A 25,749-nucleotide genomic window follows, 5' to 3' on the forward strand; every position below is an offset into this window, starting at 1 on the left:
AGAAAACAATCGAAGATGGAGTCGACGCCCATGCGCAATGAGCACAGAAGGAGGAGTCACTCGGTCCCGTGACTCGAAAACACTTCTTCGAAGAAAAACAACTTGTAACACTCCGACCCAACACCAGATGGCGAGCTCATGCATACCATGTGTATCTACAGCGACAGATGCCATCGAACACTGGTTTCCCCTGGCAAATACCTGACTGGAAAAACTTATACAGTCACCAATGCTGACAATCAAACTAAAGCACATCCCATGGCAATGGTAACTTTAGAATGGGGAGGGGTCAATGGCCTGAAACAGGTGGTGGTCTCCTCAAACATCCCAGTAGACTGTCTGCTTGGAAATGACCTGGAGTCCTCAGCATGGGCTGAGGTAGAACTAAAAACCCATGCAGCCATGCTGGGTATCCCTGAACTGGTGTGTGTAAAAACAAGAGCACAGTGCAAGGCACAGGGTGAAAAAGTAGAGCTGGAGTCTGGAAAAATGGCCCAGCCTACCAAGAGAAAAGGAAAGTCAGTTGGGAAACCAACTGCAACACAGTCAGAAAAAGAGAACCTCTCTTCTCAGGAAGAAGTTCTGCCCTCTGAGGGAACTGAGCCTTTGGAGCTTGAACCTTATCAGGTTGAGCTCTTAGGCCCAGGGGGACCCTCAAGGGAAGAGCTGTGTAAGGGACAAGAAACCTGTCCCTCTCTTGAAGGCCTTAGGCAGCAAGCTGCTGAAGAGTCCAAGGGCAAGAAAAATGGAACACATAGGGTCTATTGGGAAGATGGACTCCTGTACACTGAGGCCAGAGACCCCAAACCTGGTGCCACTAGGAGAGTGGTAGTGCCTCAGTCGTTCAGAGAGTTTATTCTGACCTTGGCCCATGATATTCCCCTTGCTGGGCATTTGGGACAAACCAAGACGTGGGAGAGGTTAGTCAACCACTTCTACTGGCCCAATATGTCCCAGAAGGTTAAGGAGTTTTGCCTCTCCTGCCCCACCTGTCAATCCAGTGGTAAGACAGGTGGGCACCCAAAGGCCCCCCTCATTCCACTTCCAGTGGTGGGGGTCCCCTTTGAAAGAGTGGGTGTGGACATAGTTGGTCCACTGGAACCTCCCACAGCCTCAGGAAATATGTACATCCTAGTAGTAGTGGATCATGCTACTAGGTATCCTGAAGCTATTCCCCTTAGGTCGACTACTGCCCCTGCAGTAGCCAAGGCCCTCATTGGTATCTTTACCAGAGTGGGTTTCCCTAAGGAGGTGGTGTCTGACAGAGGTACCAACTTCATGTCAGCATACCTAAAACACATGTGGAATGAGTGTGGAGTGACTTATAAATTCACTACACCATACCATCCACAAACTAATGGCTTAGTTGAAAGGTTCAACAAGACATTAAAAGGCATGATCATGGGGCTCCCAGAAAAACTCAAAAGGAGATGGGATGTCCTCTTGCCATGTCTGCTTTTTGCTTACAGAGAGGTGCCACAGAAGGGAGTAGGATTCTCACCCTTTGAACTTCTGTTTGGCCACCCTGTAAGGGGACCACTTGCTCTTGTTAAAGAAGGCTGGGAGAGACCTCTTCATGAGCCTAAACAAGACATAGTGGACTATGTACTTGGCCTTCGCTCTAGAATGGCAGAGTACATGGAAAAGGCAACCAAAAACCTTGAGGCCAGCCAACAGCTCCAGAAGTTTTGGTATGACCAAAAGGCTGCACTGGTTGAGTTCCAACCAGGGCAGAAAGTCTGGGTTCTGGAGCCTGTGGCTCCCAGGGCACTCCAGGACAAATGGAGTGGCCCTTACCCAGTGCTAGAAAGGAAGAGTCAGGTCACCTACCTGGTGGACCTGGGCACAAGCAGGAGCCCCAAGAGGGTGATCCATGTGAACCGCCTTAAGCTCTTCCATGACAGGGCTGATGTGAATCTGTTGATGGTAACAGATGAGGATCAGGAGGCAGAGAGTGAACCTCTCCCTAATCTTCTGTCATCAGACCCAAAAGATGGCTCAGTAGATGGAGTGATCTACTCAGACACCCTCTCTGGCCAACAGCAAGCTGATTGTAGGAGAGTCCTACAACAGTTTCCTGAACTCTTCTCCTTAACCCCTGGTCAGACACACCTGTGTACCCATGATGTGGACACAGGAGACAGCATGCCTGTCAAAAACAAAATCTTTAGACAGTCTGACCATGTTAAGGAAAGCATCAAGGTGGAAGTCCACAAGATGCTAGAATTGGGAGTAATTGAGCGCTCTGACAGCCCCTGGGCTAGCCCAGTGGTCTTAGTCCTCAAACCTCACACCAAAGATGGAAAGAAAGAGATGAGGTTTTGTGTGGATTACAGAGGGCTCAATTCTGTCACCAAGACAGATGCTCATCCAATTCCTAGAGCTGATGAGCTCATAGATAAATTAGGTGCTGCCAAATTCTTAAGTACCTTTGACTTGACAGCAGGGTACTGGCAAATAAAAATGGCACCTGGAGCAAAAGAGAAAACAGCATTCTCCACACCTGATGGGCATTATCAGTTTACTGTTATGCCCTTTGGTTTAAAGAATGCCCCTGCCACCTTCCAAAGGTTGGTGAATCAAGTCCTTGCTGGCTTGGAGTCCTTTAGCACAGCTTATCTTGATGATATTGCTGTCTTTAGCTCCACCTGGCAGGATCACCTGGTCCACCTGAAGAAGGTTTTGAAGGCCCTGCAATCTGCAGGCCTCTCTATCAAGGCATCCAAATGCCAGATAGGGCAGGGAACTGTGGTTTACTTGGGCCACCTTGTAGGTGGAGGCCAAGTTCAGCCACTCCAACCCAAGATCCAGACTATTCTGGACTGGGTAGCTCCAAAAACCCAGACTCAAGTCAGGGCATTCCTTGGCTTGACTGGGTATTACAGGAGGTTTGTGAAGGGATATGGATCCATTGTGACAGCCCTCACTGAACTCACCTCCAAGAAAATGCCCAAGAAAGTGAACTGGACTGTGGAATGCCAACAGGCCTTTGACACCCTGAAACAAGCAATGTGCTCAGCACCAGTTCTAAAAGCTCCAGATTATTCTAAGCAGTTCATTGTGCAGACAGATGCCTCTGAACATGGGATAGGGGCAGTTTTGTCCCAAACAAATGATGATGGCCTTGACCAGCCTGTTGCTTTCATTAGCAGGAGGTTACTCCCCAGGGAGCAGCGTTGGAGTGCCATTGAGAGGGAGGCCTTTGCTGTGGTTTGGTCCCTGAAGAAGCTGAGACCATACCTCTTTGGGACTCACTTCCTAGTTCAAACTGACCACAGACCTCTCAAATGGCTGATGCAAATGAAAGGTGAAAATCCTAAACTGTTGAGGTGGTCCATCTCCCTACAGGGAATGGACTTTATAGTGGAACACAGACCTGGGACTGCCCATGCCAATGCAGATGGCCTTTCCAGGTTCTTCCACTTAGAAAATGAAGACTCTCTTGGGAAAGGTTAGTCTCATCCTCTTTCGTTTGGGGGGGGGGGGGGGGGGGTTGTGTAAGGAAATGCCTCCTTGGCATGGTTGCCCCCTGACTTTTTGCCTTTGCTGATGCTATGTTTACAATTGAAAGTGTGCTGAGGCCTGCTAACCAGGCCCCAGCACCAGTGTTCTTTCCCTAACCTGTACTTTTGTATCCACAATTGGCAGACCCTGGCATCCAGATAAGTCCCTTGTAACTGGTACTTCTAGTACCAAGGGCCCTGATGCCAAGGAAGGTCTCTAAGGGCTGCAGCATGTATTATGCCACCCTGGAGACCTCTCACTCAGCACAGACACACTGCTTGCCAGCTTGTGTGTGCTAGTGAGGACAAAATGAGTAAGTCGACATGGCACTCCCCTCAGGGTGCCATGCCAGCCTCTCACTGCCTATGCAGTATAGGTAAGACACCCCTCTAGCAGGCCTTACAGCCCTAAGGCAGGGTGCACTATACCATAGGTGAGGGTACCAGTGCATGAGCATGGTACCCCTACAGTGTCTAAACAAAACCTTAGACATTGTAAGTGCAGGGTAGCCATAAGAGTATATGGTCTGGGAGTCTGTCAAACACGAACTCCACAGCACCATAATGGCTACACTGAAAACTGGGAAGTTTGGTATCAAACTTCTCAGCACAATAAATGCACACTGATGCCAGTGTACATTTTATTGCAAAATACACCCCAGAGGGCACCTTAGAGGTGCCCCCTGAAACTTAACCGACTATCTGTGTAGGCTGACTAGTTCCAGCAGCCTGCCACACTAGAGACATGTTGCTGGCCCCATGGGGAGAGTGCCTTTGTCACTCTGAGGCCAGTAACAAAGCCTGCACTGGGTGGAGATGCTAACACCTCCCCCAGGCAGGAGCTGTAACACCTGGCGGTGAGCCTCAAAGGCTCACCCCTTTGTCACAGCACCGCAGGACACTCCAGCTAGTGGAGTTGCCCGCCCCCTCCGGCCCCGGCCCCCACTTTTGGCGGCAAGGCCGGAGAAAATAATGAGAATAACAAGGAGGAGTCACTGGCCAGTCAGGACAGCCCCTAAGGTGTCCTGAGCTGAGGTGACTCTAACTTTTAGAAATCCTCCATCTTGCAGATGGAGGATTCCCCCAATAGGGTTAGGATTGTGACCCCCTCCCCTTGGGAGGAGGCACAAAGAGTGTGTACCCACCCTCAGGGCTAGTAGCCATTGGCTACTAACCCCCCAGACCTAAACACGCCCTTAAATTTAGTATTTAAGGGCTACCCTGAACCCTAGAAAATTAGATTCCTGCGACAAGAAGAAGAAGGACTGCCCAGCTGAAAACCCCTGCAGAGGAAGACCAGAAGACAACAACTGCCTTGGCTCCAGAAACTCACCGGCCTGTCTCCTGCCTTCCAAAGAACTCTGCTCCAGCGACGCCTTCCAAAGGGACCAGCGACCTCTGAATCCTCTGAGGACTGCCCTGCTTCGACGACGACCAGAAACTCCCGAGGACAGCGGACCTGCTCCAAAAAGACTGCAACTTTGTTTCAAGGAGCAGCTTTAAAGACCCCTGCAACTCCCCGCAAGAAGCGTGAGACTTGCAACACTGCACCCGGCGACCCCGACTCGGCTGGTGGAGAACCAACACCTCAGGGAGGACCCCCGGACTACTCTCCGACTGAGTACCAAAGCCTGTCCCCCCTGAGCCCCCACAGCGCCACCTGCAGAGGGAATCCCGAGGCTTCCCCTGACCGCGACTCTCTGAAACCTAAGTCCCGACGCCTGGAAAAGACCCTGCACCCGCAGCCCCCAGGACCTGAAGGACCGGACTTTCACTGGAGAAGTGACCCCCAGGAGTCCCTCTCCCTTGCCCAAGTGGAGGTTTCCCCGAGGAAGCCCCCCCTTGCCTGCCTGTAGCGCTGAAGAGATCCGTTGATCTCTCATAGACTAACATTGCAAACCCGACGCTTGTTTCTACACTGCACCCGGCCGCCCCCGCGCTGCTGAGGGTGAAATTTCTGTGTGGGCTTGTGTCCCCCCCGGTGCCCTACAAAACCCCCCTGGTCTGCCCTCCGAAGACGCGGGTACTTACCTACAAGCAGACCGGAACCGGGGCACCCCCTTCTCTCCATTCTAGCCTATGTGTTTTGGGCACCACTTTGAACTCTGCACCTGACCGGCCCTGAGCTGCTGGTGTGGTGACTTTGGGGTTGCTCTGAACCCCCAACGGTGGGCTACCTTGGACCAAGAACTGAACCCTGTAAGTGTCTTACTTACCTGGTAAAACTAACAAAAACTTACCTCCCCCAGGAACTGTGAAAATTGCACTAAGTGTCCACTTTTGAAATAGCTATTTGTCAATAACTTGAAAAGTATACATGCAATTGAAATGATTCAAAGTTCCTAATGTACTTACCTGCAATACCTTTCAAACAAGATATTACATGTTAAATTTGAACCTGTGGTTCTTAAAATAAACTAAGAAAAGATATTTTTCTATAACAAAACCTATTGGCTGGATTTGTCTCTAAGTGTGTGTACCTCATTTATTGTCTATGTGTATGTACAACAAATGCTTAACACTACTCCTTGGATAAGCCTACTGCTCGACCACACTACCACAAAATAGAGCATTAGTATTATCTATTTTTACCACTATTTTACCTCTAAGGGGAACCCTTGGACTCTGTGCATGCTATTCCTTACTTTGAAATAGCACATACAGAGCCAACTTCCTACAGTGATAGTCTGTCCTTCTGCAACTACCTGCTGTGCCCTTTTTTTGGTGTTCCAGTGGGACTTATTGCAGGAACTCCAGGGGGCTCTAATCTTCTTGGGCCAGCCACCGACTGGGCAACGATGAGTGCTGCCTGCTGGGAGGTCATCTCAGAGTGTCCACATCGTGGGAGCTCCTCGCTGCAGTGTTGGTTTCTATGAACACGAGCCGGGGTGTCGGGTACAGAGTGTTGGGGACCCATGCTTCTGAAGTGGGGCTCCAGTCCCTTTAAAGATGGTTTCTTCTTTGTACATTAGACAGAGCCGCTGGCCACTGGAGTTTTAGTCCTTTGGGTTGCAGGGCAGTCCTCTGAGTCGGCAGAGGCTGCAGGCATCGCTGGATGCGTCGCTGCTGCAGGTTCTTTGAGTCTGGAGACAGGCCGGTAGGGCTGGGGCCAAGTCAGCGGGCTTTCAGGTCAGCAGTCCTTTAGGTCGCCAGGAAATCTGTTTTCCTGGGTTCAGAGTCGCCCCTAAATACTCAATTTAGTGGTGTGTTTAGGGCTGGACGGCAGTAGTCAATGGCTATTGTCCCCGAGGGTGGCTACACCCTCCTTGTGCCTCCTCCCTGTGGAGAGGGGGGCACATCCCTAATCCTATTTGGGGGAATTCTCCGAAGCAAGGTGGAGGATTTCCTAAGGCAGTGGTCACCTCAGCTCAGGACACCTTAGGGGCTGTCCTGGCTGGAGGGTGACTCCTCCTTGTTTTTCTCATTATATCCTCTGGACTTGCCGCCAAAAGTGGGGTCAGGGGTTTTGGGGTGGGGGGGCATCTCCACTAGCTGGAGTGCCCTGGGGCGCTGTAACACCAGGCTTGAGCCTTTGAGGCTCACCACCAGGTGTTACAGTTCCTGCAGGGGGAGGTGTGAAGCACCTCCACCCAGGACAGGATTTGTTCCTGGTCACAGAGTGCGCAAAGCCACTCACTCCATGGAGTCAGAAACCCATCTGGATGTGGCAGGCTAGTAGAAACTGGTCAGCCTAGTACTAGTAGTTGGGCTGATATGCAGAGGGCATCTCTAAGATGCCCTTTGTGTGCATTTTAAAAATAAATCCGACACTGGCATCAGTGTGGGTCTATTATGCTTAGATGTTTAATACCAACCTTCCAAGAAGCATTATGGAACTGTGGAGTTCGTGTAGGAAGTTGGCTCTGTATGCACTATTTCAAAGTAAGGAATAGTATGCACAGAGTCCAAGGGTTCCCCTTGAGGTAAGATAGTGGCAAAAAGAGATAATACTAATGCTCTATTTTGTGGTAGTGTGGTCGAGCAGTAGGCTTATCAAAGGAGTAGTGTTAAGCATTTGTTGTACATACACACAGGCAATAAATGAGGAACACACACTCAGAGACAATTCCAGGCCAATAGGTTTTGTTATAGAAAAATATATTTTCTTAGTTTATTTTAAGAACCACAGGTTCAAATTCTACATGCAATATCTCATTTCAAAGGTATTGCAGGTAAGTACTTTCGGAACTTTGAATCATTACATTAGCATGTATACTTTTCACATAAAACACAATAAGCTGTTTTAAAAGTGGACACAGTGCAATTTTCACAGTTCCTGGGGGAGGTAAAGTGATGTTAGTTTTAACAGGTAAGTAAGTCACTTACAGGTTTCAGTTTTGGGTCCAAGGTAGCCCACCGTTGGGGGTTCAGAGCAACCCCAAAGTTATCACACCAGCAGCTCAGGGCCGGTCAGGTGCAAAGGCCAAAGAGGTGCCCAAACCACATAGGCTTCAATGGAGAGAAGGGGGTGCCGGGGGGGGGGGGGGGGGGAGACAAGTTCACACAAAAAGTACACCCTCAGCGGCACTGGGGCGGCTGGGTGCAGTGTAGAAACAAGCGTCGGGTTTTCAATGTAAATCAATGAGAGACCAAGGGATCTCTTCAGCGTTGCAGGCAGGTAAGGGGGGGGGGGGGGGGGGGGGGAACTCCTCAGGTTAGCCACCACCTGGACAAGGGAGAGGGCTTCCTGGGGGTCACTCCTGCACAGGAGTTCCGTTCCTTTAGGTGCTGGGGGCTGCGGGTGCAGGGTCTTTTCCAGCCGTCGGGAAATGGAGTTTAGGCAGTCGCGGTCAGGGGGAGCCTCGGGATTCCCTCTGCAGGCGTCGCTGTGGGGGCTCAGGGGGGACAACTTTGGTTACTCACAGTCTCGGAGTCGCCGGAGGGTCCTCCCTGAGGTGTTGGTTCTCCACCAGTTGAGTCGGGGTCGCCGGGTGCAGTGTTGCAAGTCTCACGCTTCTTGCGGGGAGTTGCAGGGGTCTTTAAATCTGCTCCTTTGAAACAAAGTTGCAGTCTTTTCGAGCAGGGCCGCTGTCCTCGTGAGTTCCTTGTTTTTCTTGAAGCAGGGCAGTCCTCTGAGGATTCAGAGGTCGCTGGTCCCTTGGAAAGAGTCGCTGGAGCAGGTTTCTTTGGAAGGCAGGAGACAGGCCAGTAAGTCTGGGGCCAAAGCAGTTGGTGTCTTCTGGTCTTCCTCTGCAGGGGTTTTTCAGCTCAGCAGTCCTCTTCTTGTAGTTTCAGGAATCTAAATTCTTAGGTTCAGGGGAGCCCTTAAATACTAAATTTAAGGGCGTGTTTAGGTCTGGGGGGTTAGGAGCCAATGGCTACTAGCCCTGAGGGTGGGTACACCCTCTTTGTGCCTCCTCCCAAGGGGAGGGGGTCACATTCCTATCCCTATTGGGGGAATCCTCCTTCTACAAGATGGAGGATTACTAAAAGTCAGAGTCACCTCAGCTCAGGACACCTTAGGGGCTGTCCTGACTGGTCAGTGACTCCTCCTTGTTTTTCTCATTATCTCTGCTGGACTTGCCGCCAAAAGTGGGGGCTGTGTCCAGGGGGCGGGCATCTCCACTAGCTGGAGTGCCCTGGGGCATTGTAACACAAACCTTGAGCCTTTGAAGCTCACTGCTAGGTGTTACAGTTCCTGCAGGGGGGAGGTGTGAAGCACCTCCACCCAGAGCAGGCTTTGTTTCTGTCCTCAGAGAGCACAAAGGCTCTCACCGCATGAGGTCAGAAACTCGTCTCTCAGCAGCAGGCTGGCACAGACCAGTCAGTCCTGCACTGAACAATTGGGTAAAATACAGGGGGCATCTCTAAGAGGCCCTCTGTGTGCATTTTTTAATAAATCCAACACTGGCATCAGTGCGGGTTTATTATTCTGAGAAGTTTGATACTAAACTTCCCAGTATTCAGTGTAGCCATTATGGAGCTGTGGAGTTCGTTTTTGACAGACTCCCAGACCATATACTCATATGGCTACCCTGCACTTACAATGTCTACGGTTTTGTTTAGACACTGTAGGGGCATAGTGCTCATGAACCTATGCCATCACCTGTGGATAGTGCACCCTGCCTTAGGGCTGTAAGGCCTGTTAGAGGGGTGACTTACCTATGCCATAGGCAGTGTGAGGTTGGCATGGCACCCTGAGGGGAGTGCGATGTCGACTTAGTCATTTTCTCCCCACCAGCACACACAAGCTGGCAAGCAGTGTGTCTATGCTGAGTGAGGGGTCCCTAGGGTGGCATAAGACATGCTGCAGCCCTTAGAGACCTTCCTTGGCATCAGGGCCCTTGGTACCAGGGGTACCAGTTACAAGGGACTTACCTGGGTGCCAGGGTTGTGCCAATTGTGGAGACAATGGTACCTTTTAGGTGAAAGAACACTGGTGCTGGTGCCTGGTTAGCAGGGTCCCAGCACACTTCAGGCAAGTCAGCATCAGTATCAGGCAAAAAGTGGGGGGTAACTGCAAGAGGGAGCCATTTCTTTACAACTACCCTCTGATAAGCCTACTGCTCGACCACACTACCACAAAATAGAGCATTAGTTTTATCTCTTTTTGCCACTATCTTACCTCTAAGGGGAACCCTTGGACTCTGTGCATACTATTCCTTACTTTGAAATAGTGCATACAGAGCCAACTTCCTACAGCTACCCTGCACTTTCAACGTCTAATAATTGGCTTTGACACAGTAGGGGCATAGTGCTCATGCAGCTATGGCCTCACCTGTGGCATAGTGTACCACGCCTTAAGGCTGTACCAATGCCACAGGCAGTGGTTTGTGGCATGGAACCTTGAGAGAGATGTCAAGTCTACTTTGCCTTTGAACTGGTGTGCGTTGGTGGGGAGAAAAAGGTAGAGTGCATTTGTTTGGTGAGGGGTACCTTAGGATGGCAAAATACATGCTGCAGCCCTTGGGGACCCTCCCTGGCACAGAGCACTTGGTACCACAGGTATCCTTTACAAGGGGCTTAGCTGTGTGCCAGGAGTGTGCCAATTGTGGAGACAATGGTACAGTTTTAGTGAAGAACACTAGTGCTGAGGTCTGGATAGCAGGATCCCAGCACACTCTTAGTCAAGTCAGCATCAATATCAGGCAAAAAGTGAAGGGATGAAACAGGCGAAATGGGGCACATTCCTACAAAAACTATGTTGGAAACCAAACTTTTACACAAATAGAGAAAAGCTAATTGCACAGCACTGCAGATCAAAGTTTCACTAGGTTCTTTCTAAGTTATGTCTGCTGTTGACAAGATGTAGCAACAGAAATAAAGGTCACTACTTCTATTACTGGATGGGTGGACTATCTGATCCCAACCGAAGTCCAGTCTCTGCACCTTTAATTACATTATTTTCACATCAAACTAGACTGTAGTGGCAATTTCGATCCCATTATTGTAGTAGCTCACATGCCAAGAACAGGACAAAGGAAAAGAAAAGTTGTTACAGAATAGTTATGTGCCTTCTGCCTCACCAGCATAATATGTGGGTAAATGAAGAATTTATTGAGCCAATGACAAAGTGTGCAGCTCACCCATTTCACCAACAGCGAAGGAGCAAGTGGATCCGGCATAGATTTGCACAGCCCCACGACCAGGGAAGTCAAACAGCTTGACCAGTCGTGGCACCAGCTCATCTTTTTGCTCTGCATGGCCAAGGCGGCCATACCCTCCGAAGCCCCAGGAGAAAACTCGCTTCTGAGAGTCAAGGACCAGCTGCAGAAAGGAGACAGAAGCATAATAATACACAACAGATTCATCAGATGCAGAATACACTAAGAACAAATATTTAAAAACGTTTCTGCTCATCAGTGCTCAAAAGGGACTAGAACGAATTGCTGATTTGTGAGTAAACTGGGATAAGGGTGTCGAATTGTGCGCTAGGTGAACTGGTGCACGTCCAGGGACATGCAAATCAAAAATCACTAGGGGGAGCTTACTTACCGTATGGTTAGTGCCACACACCACATCCCGCACAACCACATTGGGGACAGGCTGCACCTGGCCATCTCTGGTCTTTTCAATAAAGATGGGAACACGGCGTGGTATCTGCTCACAGTCATATTCTACCCGATTGGTGCGAGCAATAAATTTCCCATCTGTGTTGTGACCTGTTGATGGGAAAAAAAGAAGAAGGTTAATCGAAACTGGTGAAAAGATGTAAAGATTTAAAAAAAAAAAAAAAAAAAGTTAACAGTTCCAAAATAAATAAATTCAGCATCTGATATGCAAGAAATCGCTACACAGCCCTACAAGCAATTCATATTTAGAGTGTGCTGACAACATTTAATCACAAATTACAGAGTGCTACAACTGTGAAACCAGAACAAAAGACTTACTGTCGAGGGGCCACTAAAATATATGAAGAGCTCAACACAAGGAAAACGCAAGCAGGTATCTTTTCACAGAAATCATTAGCACTCAGAGCAGCGTGGTCAACGCACTTGTAAAGGAGGAGTGCTCACCACAAAATCATGCATTTACACAAGAGGGATTCCTTTTACCAGAGATCTCACATCACTTAATAGAAAAGGCCAACACAATGTAAACCTAAACTGCAGTATAACTCTAGACGAGTAAAACCCAGGAGTGGTGCAACAACAATGTTAACAGAAGCTGGAACATCACTATTAGAAGAGGTATGCAGATAACGGAAAAGGTGTAAGTAAGTAGCAAAAAAAAAAAAAAAAAAACTTTACGACTAGTAAACTTTGTTGAGAATGAAGATATCGGAGGCAGAGTCAGTTCCTCACTGTTCATTCAGTTAATGGCTACAAGCCTCAATTGCTAGAATACAAAAGTTGGGGTATCTGCTGCAACAACCTATTTTCTTACTGAAACAATAACTCTGAAATTGGAAAGGTTTTTGAGTCTCTGCATTATTCGACTATCTTGTGGTTCGGACCAGAAGTTGCCATCCAAAATCAAAGGTTCTCTCTTATGGATGCTGATCACAGGTGTAGCCACACAATGTCGACACTACACCCACAATGGACCAGTACGTGACCACCATCTTAAGTCTTTATCTGTTCCAACGCGGTAGATGCGCTGGATAACTTCCATATTGAGTTTCTTTGCACTGCTAGGTAACGCAGAGCTTGGGCCACGTTATTTGAGAAGAGTTTCAAGCTGCAATACAACCGTTGAAGCTCAAACTACTTTCTTTTGAAGCATGTACCTATTTCAGATACTCAAGCTATGCACAGACCATACAAATGGTATTAAATCATATTGTAGACAGTACCGCTATTGTTGCAAACAAATGCTTTGAAATCATCCATTTCAGCCTATGTCCTTGGCTGGACATTTACACAATAAATCATTTTTACATGCACACAACAAGTTGTACCAACACACAGAATGCACCAAAATATTTTCCAATCATGTCAATCAGTCCTCTTTATTCTTTAGTAGAATGGGCCCTGTAAGGAAATGCCTCCTTGGCATGGTTACCCCCTGACTTTTTGCCTTTGCTGATGCTATGTTTTGAATTGAAAGTGTGCTGAGGCCTGCTAACCAGGCCCCAGCACCAGTGTTCTTTCCCTAAACCTGTACTTTTGTATCCACAATTGGCACACCCTGGCATCCAGATAAGTCCCTTGTAAATGGTACCCCTGGTACCAAGGGCCCTGATGCCAAGGGAGGTCTCTAAGGGCTGCAGCATGTCTTATGCCACCCTGGAGACCCCTCACTCAGCACAGACACACTGCTTGCCAGCTTGTGTGTGCTGGTGAGAACAAAACGAGTAAGTCGACATGGCACTCCCCTCAGGGTGCCATGCCAGCCTCTCACTGCCTATGCAGTATAGATAAGTCACCCCTCTAGCAGGCCTTACAGCCCTAAGGCAGGGTGCACTATACCATAGGTGAGGGCACCAGTGCATGTGCACTGTGCCCCTACAGTGTCTAAGCAATACCTTAGACATTGTAAGTGCAGGGTAGCCATAAGAGTATATGGTTTGGGAGTCTGTTTTATACGAACTCCACAGCACCATAATGGCTACACTGAAAACTGAGAAGTTTGGTATCAAACTTCTCAACACAATAAATGCACACTGATGCCAGTGTACATTTTATTGTGAAATACACCCCAGAGGGCACCTTAGAGGTGCCCCCTGAAACCTTAACCGACTATCTGTGTAGGCTGACTGGTTCCAGCAGCCTGCCACAACCGAGACATGTTGCTGGCCCCCTGGGGAGAGTGCCTTTGTCACTCTGAGGCCAGTAACAAAGCCTGCACTGGGTGGAGATGCTAACACCTCCCCCAGGCAGGAGCTGTCACACCTGGCGGTGAGCCTCAAAGGCTCACCCCTTTGTGCCAGCACCGCAGGACACTACAGCTAGTGGAGTTGCCCGCCCCCTCCGGCCACGGCCCCCACTTTTGGCGGAAAGGCCGGAGAAAATAATGAGAATAACAAGGAGGAGTCACTGGCCAGTCAGGACAGCCCCTAAGGTGTCCTGAGCTGAAGTAACTCTAACTTTTAGAAATCCTCCATCTTGCAGATGGAGGATTCCCCAATAGGATTAGGGATGTGACCCCCTCCCCTTGGGAGGAGGCACAAAGAGGGTGTACCCACCCTCAGGGCTAGTAGCCATTGGCTACTAACCCCCCAGACCTAAACACGCCCTTAAATTTAGTATTTAAGGGCTTCCCTGAACCTAAGAATTTAGATTCCTGAAACTACAAGAAGAAGAGTACTGCTGAGCTGAAGAACCCCTGCAGAGGAAGAACAGGAGACACCAACTGCTTTGGCCCCAGACTTACCGGCCTGTCTCCTGCCTTCCAAAGAAACCTGCTCCAGCGACGCTTTCCAAGGGACCAGCGACCTCTGAATCCTCTGAGGACGGCCCTGCTTCAAGAAAGACAAGAAACTCCCGAGGACAGCGGCACTGCTCCAAAAGAACTGCAACTTTGTTTCAAGGAGCAGATTTAAAGACCCCTGCAACTCCCCGCAAGAAGCGTGAGACTTGCAACACTGCACCCGGCGACCCCGACTCGACTGGTGGAGAACCAACACCTCAGGGAGGACCCTCCGGCGACTCTAAGACCGTGAGTAACCAAAGTTGTCCCCCCTGATCCCCCACAGCGACGCCTGCAGAGGGAATCCCGAGGCTCCCCCTGACCGCGACTGCCTGAACTCCATTTCCCGACGGCTGGAAAAGACCCTGCACCCGCAGCCCCCAGCACCTAAAGGAACGGAACTCCTGTGCAGGAGTGACCCCCAGGAGGCCCTCTCCCTTGCCCAGGTGGTGGCTACCCCGAGGAGCCCCCCCCTTGCCTGCCTGCAACGCTGAAGAGATCCCTTGATCTCTGATTGAAAACCATTGGAAACCCGACACGTGTTTGCACACTGCACCCGGCCGCCCCCGTGCTGCTGAGGGTGTACTTTTTGTGCTGACTTATGTCCCCCCCGGTGCCCTACAAAACCCCCCTGGTCTGCCCTCCGAAGACACGGGTACTTACCTGCTGGCAGACTGGAACCGGGGCACCCCCTTCTCTCCATTATAGCCTATGTGGTTTGGGCACCTCTTTGACCTTTGCACCTGACCGGCCCTGAGCTGCTGGTGTGATAACTTTGGGGTTGCTCTGAACCCCCAACGGTGGGCTACCTTGGACCCAAAACTGAAACCTGTAAGTGACTTACTTACCTGTTAAAACTAACATTACTTTACCTCCCCCAGGAACTGTGAAAATTGCACTGTGTCCACTTTTAAAACAGCTTATTGTGTTTTATGTAAAAAGTATACATGCTAATGTAATGATTCAAAGTTCCTAAAGTACTTACCTGCAATACCTTTCAAATGAGATATTACATGTAGAATTTGAACCTGTGGTTCTTAAAATAAACTAAGAAAATATATTTTTCTATAACAAAACCTATTGGCTGGATTTGTCTCGGAGTGTGTGTTCCTCATTTATTGCCTGTGTGTATGTACAACAAATGCTTAACACTACTCCTTGGATAAGCCTACTGCTCGACCACACTACCACAAAATAGAGCATTAGTATTATCTCTTTTTACCACTATCTTACCTCTAAGGGGAACCCTTGGACTCTGTGCATGCTATTCCTTACTTTGAAATAGCACATACAGAGCCAACTTCCTACAGGCCCTCTTTCATAATTCTCATTTTAATCACAGATAAAGAATAATGCAAGCGAATGGTGTAGGAAGTTGGCTCTGTATGTGCTATTTCAAAGTAAGGAATAGCATGCACAGAGTCCAAGGGTTCCCCTTAGAGGTAAGATAGTGGCAAAAAGAGATAATACTAATGCTCTATTTTGTGGTAGTGTGGTCGAGCAGTAGGCTTATCAAAGGAGTAGTGTTAAGCATTTGTTGTACATACACACAGTGTAGGAAGTTGGCTCTGTATGCACTATTTCAAAGTAAGGAATAGTATGCACAGAGTCCAAGGGTTCCCCTTAGAGGTAAGATAGTGGCAAAAAGAGATAATACTAATGCTCTATTTTGTGGTAGTGTGGTCGAGCAGTAGGCTTATCAAAGGAGTAGTGTTAAGCATTTGTTGTACATACACACAGGCAATAAATGAGGAACACACACTCAGAGACAAATCCAGGCCAATAGGTTTTGTTATAGAAAAATATATTTTCTTCGTTTATTTTAAGAACCACAGGTTCAAATTCTACATGTAATATCTCATTTGAAAGGTATTGCAGGTAAGTACTTTAGGAACTTTGAATAATTACAGTAGCATATATACTTTTCACATAAAACACAAATAGCCGTTTTAAAAGTGGACACAGTGCAATTTTCACAGTTCCTGGGGGAGGTAAAGTATTGTTATTTTTAGCAGGTAAGTAAATCACTTACAGGTCTTAGTTTTGGGTCCAAGGTAGCCCACCGTTGGGGGTTCAGAGCAACCCCAGTTACCACACCAGCAGCTCAGGGCCGGTCAGGTGCAGAGGTCAAAGAGGTGCCCAAAACACATAGGCTTCAATGGAGAGAAGGGGGTGCCCCGGTTCCAGTCTGCCAGCAGGTAAGTACATGCATCTTCGGAGGGCAGACCAGGGGGGGTTTGTAGGGCACCGGGGGGGGGGGGGGGACCACAAGTCAGCACAAAAAGTACACCCTCAGCAGCGCGGGGGCGGCCGGGTGCAGTGTGTAAACAAGCGTTGGGTTCTCTGTAGGTTTCAATGGGAGACCAAGGGGTCTCTTCAGCGGTGCAGGCAGGCAAGGGGAGGCTCCTCGGGGTAGCCACCACCTGGGCAAGGGAGAGGGCCTCCTGGGGGTCACTCCTGCACAGAAGTTCCGATCCTTCAGGTGCTGGGGGCTGCGGGTGCAAGGTCTTTTCCAGCCGTCGGGAAATTAGAGTTCAGGCAGTCGCGGTCAGGGGGAGCCTCGGGATTCCCTCTGCAAGCGTCGCTGTGGGGGCTCAGGGGGGACAACTTTGGTTACTCACGGTTTTGGAGTCGCCGGAGGGTCCTCCCGGAGGTCTTGGTTCTCCACCAGTCGAGTCGGGGTCGCCGGGTGCAGTGTTGCAAGTCTCACGCTTCTTGCGGGGAGTTGCAGGTGTCTTTAAATCTGCTCCTTTGAAACAAAGTTGCAGTTCTTTTGGAGCAGTGCCGCTGTCCTCGGGAGTTTCTTGTCTTTCTTGAAGCAGGGCAGTCCTCTGAGGATTCAGAGGTCGCTGGTCCTTGGGAAAGCGTCGCTGGAGCAGGTTTCTTTGGAAGGCAGGAGACAGGCCGGTAGGTCTGGGGCCAAAGCAGTTGGTGTCTTCTTTTCTTCCTCTGCAGGGGTCTTTCAGCTCAGCAGTCCTCTTCTTCTTGTAAGTTGCAGGAATCCAAATTCTTAGGTTCAGGGAAGCCCTTAAATACTAAATTTAAGGGCGTGTTTAGGTCTGGGGGGTTAGTAGCCAATGGCTACTAGCCCTGAGGGTGGGTACACCCTCTTTGTGCCTCCTCCCAAGGGGAGGGGGTCACATCCCTAATCCTATTGGGGGAATCCTCCATCTGCAAGATGGAGGATTTCTAAAAGTTAGAGTCACTTCAGCTCAGGACACCTTAGGGGCTGTCCTGACTGGCCAGTGACTCCTTCTTGTTATTCTCATTATTTCCCCCGGCCTTGCCGCCAAAAGTGGGGCCGTGGCCGGAGGGGGCGGGCAACTCCACTAGCTGGAGTGCCCTGTGGTGCTGGAACAAAGGGGGTGAGCCTTTGAGGCTCACCGCCAGGTGTTACAGCTCCTGCCTGGGGGAGGTGTTAGCATCTCCACCCAGTGCAGGCTTTGTTACTGGCCTCAGAGTGACAAAGGCACTCTCCCCAGGGGGCCAGCAACATGTCTCGGTTGTGGCAGGCTGCTGGAACCAGTCAGCCTACACAGATAGTCGGTTAAGGTTTCAGGGGGCACCTCTAAGGTGCCCTCTGGGGTGTATTTTACAATAAAATGTACACTGGCATCAGTGTGCATTTATTGTGCTGAGAAGTTTGATACCAAACTTCCCAGTTTTCAGTGTAGCCATTATGGTGCTGGGGAGTTCGTGTAAAACAGACTCCCAGACCATATACTCTTATGGCTACCCTGCACTTACAATGTCTAAGGTTTTGCTTAGGACACTGTAGGGGCACAGTGCTCATGCACTGGTGCCCTCACCTATGGTATAGTGCACCCTGCCTTAGGGCTGTAAGGCCTGCTAGAGGGGTGACTTATCTATACCTGCATAGGCAGTGAGAGGCTGGCATGGCACCCTGAGGGGAGTGCCATGTCGACTTACTCGTTTTGTTCTCACTAGCACACACAGGCTTGTAAGCAGTGTGTCTGTGCTGAGTGAGGGGTCTCTAGGGTGGCATAAGACATGCTGCAGCCCTTAGAGACCTTTCTTGGCATCAGGGCCCTTGGTACTAGAAGTACCAGTTACAAGGGACTTATCTGAATGCCAGGGTGTGCCAATTGTGGATACAATGGTACATTTTAGGTGAAGGAACACTGGTGCTGGGGCCTGGTTAGCAGGGTCCCAGCACACTTCTCAGTCAAGTCAGCATCAGTATCAGGCAAAAAGTGGGGGGTAACTGCAACAGGGAGCCATTTCTTTACACAAGCCTAGACAGAATCAGGGCCTGTACCGTAAGTCTTCTGGCCAGGGGAGGAAGCAAGCCCATAACCTTTCGGAGTAACCTTAGTAATCCAAAACAGGAGGCGGAGAGGATCCTAGCTTGGTACTCTAGTGTTAGTTTGGAATCTAACCAAGTTCCTAGGCCTTTAATATGATCTTTCGGAGGGGGTAAATGATCCAACTGGATAGCCGGCAGAATATTATTCACTGGTTTGGAAAGCTTTCCCAGGAACATTATATCTGTCTTTTCTTTGTTGAGTTGGAGCCTGCTATCAGTCATCCAACTTGAGACAGATTGCATGCAGGCTGGCAAAGCCGAATTATCTGCAACCTTCGTCGGGGAAAAAGACACCACCAACTGCGTGTCATCGGCATAGGATATCAGGGACAAACCAAAAGGTTCCACTAAATCTAGCCATGTAAATATTAAAGAGAAGGACTCTAATATGAGCCCTGGGGTACCCCACAACGTAATCTGAACTGTTCCGACAAAAAAGAGCAATCTAAGACCTGGAGGGATCTATTTTGAAGAAAATACCTCATCCATTTAAGTGCCTGGCCTTTAATTCCAGCTTTTTCCATTCTTTGGTTCAGGAGACCATGATTAACCGTATCAAATGCAGCACTTAAATCCAGCATTATGATAGCTGTTACCAGTCCCTGATCCATCCGTTTTCTGGCCTCTTCTGTAACAGCTATCATAGCTGATTCTGTGCTATGGGCCGGTCTAAAGCCCATTTGTGTGGGATGCAGGATGTTATGATCTTCAAGAAAGCTGGAAATTTGAGTATTGACATGTTTGTCAATTATTTTTGCCATAACTGGAAGAAGTGATATCGGCCTTTAGTTCTTGAATTCGACCCCATCTAGGTTAGTTTTTTTTTTTAGCAGGGGTTTAACCACTGCATGCTTCCATTGTTCAGGGACACTGCCACTTTGTAAGGAGCTGTTCAAAAGCTCCGTTATAACAGATGTTGTGGCAGGTGCACCAAGAGTTAATATGTGTGGGGGAGCAGGGTCTAGAGGAGAACCTGATTTCAGTTTGCCGAGAAGCAAGACAGTGCTTTCCTCCGAGATAGGTGAAAAATACTGTAAAATGGCTAAACTATCGTTACTATCACTGGTCTGCTCAAGCATCATCTCCTCTTCCCCTGGGAAGTTCTTATAGATATCCTCAATCTTCTGTAGGAAGAACGTGGCCAAGTTGTTACTATGTTCCTCTGATGCTTCTGTTGCTTCAGGGCAGGTAGGAGAATAAAGCATCTCCTTCAAAACCTGAAAGATTTCTTTCGGGGATCCCGTTGCCTGTTCGATCTTATCCCCATAGTAGGAGGCTTGAGCTAGCCTTATATCTCCATGGTAATGTCCGATTGCTTGTCTATACTCTTCCCTATCTTCCTATTTTAAAGGATTTCCTCCATTTCCTCTCTAAACACCTACAATTCCTCTTCAGTGTTGTCAAGTGTGGGGAAAACCACAGGGTTTTATCCCTTCTCCTGTGCCCAGAAAGATCCTTATAAGGGAGCAGAGTATCGAGACAACTAGTAATCCAGTCATTGATAAGAGTGGTGTCCATATAGCTATCCCTCACATAGTCCTCTTTACGGTTCATTAAAAGTTTGATCCACTCTTCCGATTGAGATTGTGCCATTTCCTTGCCCTTCTGCATGTAGGCTGTTGAAAGGCCGATCCCTGGGGTAAATCCATTTCTAATGTAATTAAAGTGATCGGACCAAGCTAAAGGGGAAGGGGACAGAGCACTAAGCGAGGGAAGATTACTAAAAACCAAATCAATAGTATGTCCTCTCTCCTGTGTCGGACCGCTAATTAGTTGTTTTAGTCCTAACGCATCCAAATCACTCAGCAGACGTTTGGATGCAGTGTGCTCTAGATTGTCCACTTGTATATTAAAAACACCTAGCACCGTTAAATTTGGTTTCATGCAAAATAATTCCGCTACTTGATCTGGAAGGGAGTTGAGGAAATCTTCATTTGGCCCTGGTGGCCGGTACAATAGCACTCCCGTAAATGTAAAGGTGGGGTTAAAAGCTAAAGAGAAGCACATACCATCACACCCCACTAATTCCAGTGGATAATAGCTAAAAAGAAAATCCTGTTTAAAAATAACTGCAATTCCCCCTCCCTTACCAGTCGCTCTGTCAAGCCTTGAAATAAAATACCCTTTAGGTAGAGCTAGGGCAATATCCGGACCTGAACCCTCATGGAGCCAAGTCTCCGTAAGAAAGAGGGCGGCCGGTGACAAATCGCTTAATAAAAGATTTATGTCTAACTTGTGTGCAGGTAGGGAGCGGCAATTTATCAGTTGAAGAACTAAACAGTGGTTAAGGTGCTGTGTGTCTAAACCACCCGGGTCTTGAAGGACCCATTTACAAGAGGGACAGGACCAAACACTATTCACTAGATTAGGACATACCCAACAGCTGTCCCACAGGCCTTTTTTCAGGTCCCTCAGTTCCACTGAGGTATATGAACCTACCATTATCCTTAAAATATTAAGGAGACTGGCCGCCGGGCCCTTCCAGGCGCAGACGGGCTTGCCTTTGGCGCGCTTTCGGCGCGCCCGCCCGGTTTGAGCTATAAATATCTGGGTTCCGATCAACTAGACCAGCAATAAACCAAAATGAGCCACCAATGGGCCGCCGGTGAGTGGGGGAAAATTGCAGACTCGCTCACCTATGAAAAAAGGTATAAATCCCTAAAATTCTAATAAAAATTGGTTGTCCCAAAAGAAACACAGGAGCCAGCCGATAAAAAGTTTAAAATCACTCCAAAAGCTTAAAAAATACAATCACATGCAGCCCTCTTACATAGGCTGACAATCTCCCCCTCCTGACAAAACTTTATAATCACACCAATGATTTAAAATAAATCCAGTAGCAGCCCTCTTTCATTGGCTAACAATCTCCCACCTCCGTAACCTCAAAATACACACAGTATTGCCTACTAGCTTGTTTTTGGCAGTCCATAATCCAGTGAGAAATCCAGAGATAGAGCACGCAAAAGAAGGATTGTTACTAAAGGTAAGTAATTTGCTCTACCACTGGATCTGCAGAGTCCTCGCCTCCTTAATACCCAAGCAGCACCTGCCAGCTGGTGGGCCTGTAGAGAAGGATGTCAAGCCAAGGAGTTCTGCAACTTCAGGTCCAGCAAAAGGGACTTCAGGGATGAGACAGTTATGGTCAGGTAAAAGTGTGGACTAAAGAACGTTACAACATGGCAAATATTCAGCAAGGGAGCACATCAAGACTGACCTAGCAAGGTGGTCTTTGAACATGTGAAATGGAGTCCAATGCATTTAGGTGTTTTTTTCTTGGCAAAGGCAAAACAAATCCTGAGGCACAGGATGATAAAGTGGAAAACTGTTCACTTCTATATCACTTTGCCCTTCTTGAAGCCGTAATATCCAGGCGAAGGTGGTCATCAACTTGAAAGGATCGTACTATACTGCAGCAGAGCGATGGATCATCCAACATGAAAAAGAGAGACAATCTTTGGAATAAGACTATGTACAAATGACCAGCATATTAGCAAAAAATCAATTAAAAGGGGGCTGGAGAGAATAAGTCTACAGATGAAAATAGAACACACAAATGGGTCATGGTAAAGACCCCACCCCTGTTAATATAGTATCCACGCCAAATGTATGCCTTTTTTCCCCCCACCATTCTGGGGATTTTAAAAAGGTACCCAGGGTTTGTGCATTCCCCTGGAGAGGACCGAGAAAATAGTCAAAATTTTTAGTTTTGGGAGAAAAATGGGGGGGAAATGATCTGGATAAAATAAAAAAATAAAAAAGTGTCTTTCACAAAAATTGCATCAATGAACGGTTTGCTGTGGGAAAGTCATCTTCCAGGAACATGGGGAGCTGAATCAAAAAAAAAAAAAACATTTCTTTTTTTACCACAGTTGTGGCATTTTCAAAGAGGTAGCCCATTTTTCCTGTGTGAAACCTACGGGTGAACCAGGAAAGCTATACATTTCTGTAATCAAGCTTCCGATATCAGCAAGTGGTCATACGTAGAGATCCCTCACGGCTGCTCCAAAGAAACTAACTGATGAAATAGAGAAGTACTGCAAATGAGTAGGAAAAAGACAGCTATTTGTGACAATGTTTTCATCTGCAACTCTGTCACAATGGCCAATTCACAAAAGCAATGCACCATGACATTCACTAGACACTTTCGGCTGAGGAGATATTTTGGATTTGCAGGTTTTCCAAGAATCCAAGGTACCCAGAGTCAACTACTGAATTGCACTGTACAATGGTTTTTCACAGTATGCAGAGAACTGACCAATTCATATGGTGACATATGCAGAGTGAAAAGTATGTATCATGGTAACCTAAGTATTTCTGAAATTAGTATAATATGGAATATGTTACTCTCTAAACATCGGTTTTAGGCATGTACTGTTGTACTTCTGTAGATTCTATAGATTCACATGCTCTGCATGCTCCTGCCATCTGGTGTTGGGTCTGGATGTAAGAAGGTTGTTTTACTTCAAAGAAAGTATTTTGAGTCACGAAGCAGAGCGGCGACTCCACTGTTATACTGCACATGGGTATCGACTCCAAAATTAGATTGGTTTGCCATAGGAGGGTGAGAATTGAGAGTAGAGTAAGTGTAAGTTATGAGATGTTCATGTGAGAAGGAGTAGAATGAACTTCAACGGTCAGAGGGGTCCAGGGAGGTAGGTGCCCGCATGTGAATATACAGCACTACATGCCACTAACCGATACTTCCAGGGTTACACGTTCAGTTCAAGGCATGTGTGGCAGTAGATACACATGCTCTGCATACACTGTAAAGAAGTCCACTATAGAAGCAGTGGCTGCCCTCTGGGGGTTGCAGTTGTTTTAAAAAGAGTACAAAGCACTGCCTAACCACACTGGCTTGCTAAAATATCCACACAATGTTTTGTGAAGGTGTGCGGACCATGTAGTTGCCTTACATATGTCAGCTATGGGAATGTTTCTTAGAAAGGCCACAGATGCTCACATTTTGCGAGTACAGTGTGCTCTCTGAGGAGTAGAAAAGGACTTTAGCATATCAAGTTTAAATGCAGTTTACTATCCATCTGGCAATACTAAATTTTGATATAGGATTGCCTTTATCAAGGCAATCTAAAAAATAAAATAAACAAGCATTTGCAATGCAACGGGTCTCACATTTCCCAGAGTTAGAGCTATTAGCACTTGTAAACTCCCAATCGGACTTACTTTTCTTGCCTCATTAAATGAAAAAAAAAATGAAAAAAAAGAAACGAGCGAGATCGCACAGCTAAACAAGCAAGATAGCGCTGCCTACGAAATAAAGAGAAAAAGTAGTCCACAAACAGGACAGAAAACAGCGAGCCTCGTATGTTCTCAGTACTTGGTCACTACGCTAGAGGAGGGCTAACCACTGGAAAAGGCATGACTTATGCATGCCTTCCACTAATAAAAGCAAGCAGATTTTAAAAGGCAAGCCCATGAACCAATGAAAGACAATGACCTGACAGGGGGCGGGGCTCCGAGCCCTTTTCTAAATACTACAGCGTCTCGCAAGAGCATGCTATGCAGGCTCAACCCTATTAATATTAAAAAAATAAAATAAAATAAAAAAAGTGAAAAAGCAAAAAAATTTGTTTAGTTTTTCTGAAAGACTTAATTCTATCAATATAGAACATAAGGGCTCTTAACATCCAATGTATGAAGACCACTTTCTGCAACAGAATATGTTTGCAGGAAAAAACTGGTAACTAAATCGATTGGTTGAGGTGAAAATAAGAAACCAATTTAGGGCCGGTGCAGAGAACCACTCTGTTTCTATGTAGTTGGAAGAAAGGTTTTTCTAAAGACTGGAGCTCACCAACATCTCAGTGAAGTGATGCTGACTAAGAATACCACCTTCCAATAAAGGGACTGAAATGGGCAAGAGTGTGGAGGTTCAAATGAGGGGTCCATGAGTCTTGTGAGAATGACACTGCGGTTCATAGAAGGTGCAGGTGGAACCCATGGCGGAATAACTCCTGTGAGACCCTCCATGAAGACTTTAATTACTGGTACTTTAAACAAAGAAATGGGTTGCCTATTTTGAATCTAGGCAGACATTGCAGCGAGATGCCTAACCCAGCCTTTGAAATGATTGATTTGTTTGGAGTGACAGCAACGGACAAAAAATATAAACTTTGCTGCCTAGCAAGCTCTAGTGGTAGGCCTACGGGCTTCCTTAAGAATGCCTATACATTTGGGTGGACAATTAAGGTAATCAAACTATGACCTCAGGAGCCAAATTGATAGGTTGAGAGTTTTGGGATCTGGGTGCCTGATTTCTCCATTGTTCTGAATAAGAATCTCTGCACTGATTATACCTCCCACATACGTAGCCCTGTGAACATGGCTCAGACCTGCCACTGCAGTGTCTGTGTGGGCAGTTTTAAACTGCCAATTCGACTTGGCAAGTGGGTACACTTGCCAGGGCCAAACCTTCCCATTTGGTACATGTAAGGCAGGCCCTAGGTAGCCCCATGGGCAGGGTGCAGTGTATTTAAAACGGTAGGACATGCACTGGTGTGTTTTACATGTCCTAGCAGTGAAATACTGCCCATTTTGGTTTTCACTGTTGCGAGGCCTCTCTACCTCATAGCCTAACATGGGGGGGGGGGGGGGGGGGGCATTTAAATAACTTTAAACTGCAGATTCCCATTGAGGGCACATAGAAATGTGGAGTTTAGCGTCTCTGAACTCACAATTTAAAATACATCTTTTAGTGAAGTTGGTTTTTGGACATGCGTTGGGTTTGCAATAGGTTTCAATGGGAGACCCAGGGGTCTCTTCAGCGAAGCAGGCAGCTCGGGGGGGGGGGTGAGGTCCTTACCAGGCGTCGGGTTCTCAGAAGCAGGCAGTCGCGGTCAGGGGGAGCCTCTGGATTCCCTCTGCAGGCGTCGCTGTGGGGGCTCAACTCTGGCTACTCACGGGCTCGCAGTCGCCGGGGAGTCCTCCCTATAGTTGGTTTTCCACAAGTCGAGCCGGGGGCGTCGGGTGCAGAGTGCAAAGTTCCACGCTTCCGGCGGGAAACGTGTGTTCTTTCAAAGTTGCTTTTTTGTTGCAAAGATGTTTCTTCTTTGGAGCAGAGCCGCTGTCCTCTGGAGTTCTTGGTCCTTTTAGATGCAGGGTAGTCCTCTG

At 47.9% G+C, this 25,749-nt stretch overlaps 1 protein-coding gene across 2 annotated transcripts in view; it reads right to left on the bottom strand.

The window, feature by feature from the left end:
• RCC2 (regulator of chromosome condensation 2) overlaps positions 1–25,749 on the bottom strand; it is a 333,593-nt gene that overhangs the window by 221,761 nt on the left and 86,083 nt on the right. For both annotated transcript variants that reach the window (XM_069240760.1, XM_069240759.1), the window contains exons 8-9: positions 11,439–11,605; positions 11,030–11,210 (exon numbers count right to left, since the gene is read on the bottom strand). In XM_069240760.1, the coding sequence (XP_069096861.1) occupies positions 11,030–11,210; positions 11,439–11,605 (348 nt within the window). The remainder of the gene's footprint in view (positions 1–11,029; positions 11,211–11,438; positions 11,606–25,749) is intronic.

The sequence above is a fragment of the Pleurodeles waltl genome, chromosome 6 (assembly GCF_031143425.1).
Source record: "Pleurodeles waltl isolate 20211129_DDA chromosome 6, aPleWal1.hap1.20221129, whole genome shotgun sequence".
Classification (NCBI taxonomy): domain Eukaryota; kingdom Metazoa; phylum Chordata; class Amphibia; order Caudata; family Salamandridae; genus Pleurodeles; species Pleurodeles waltl.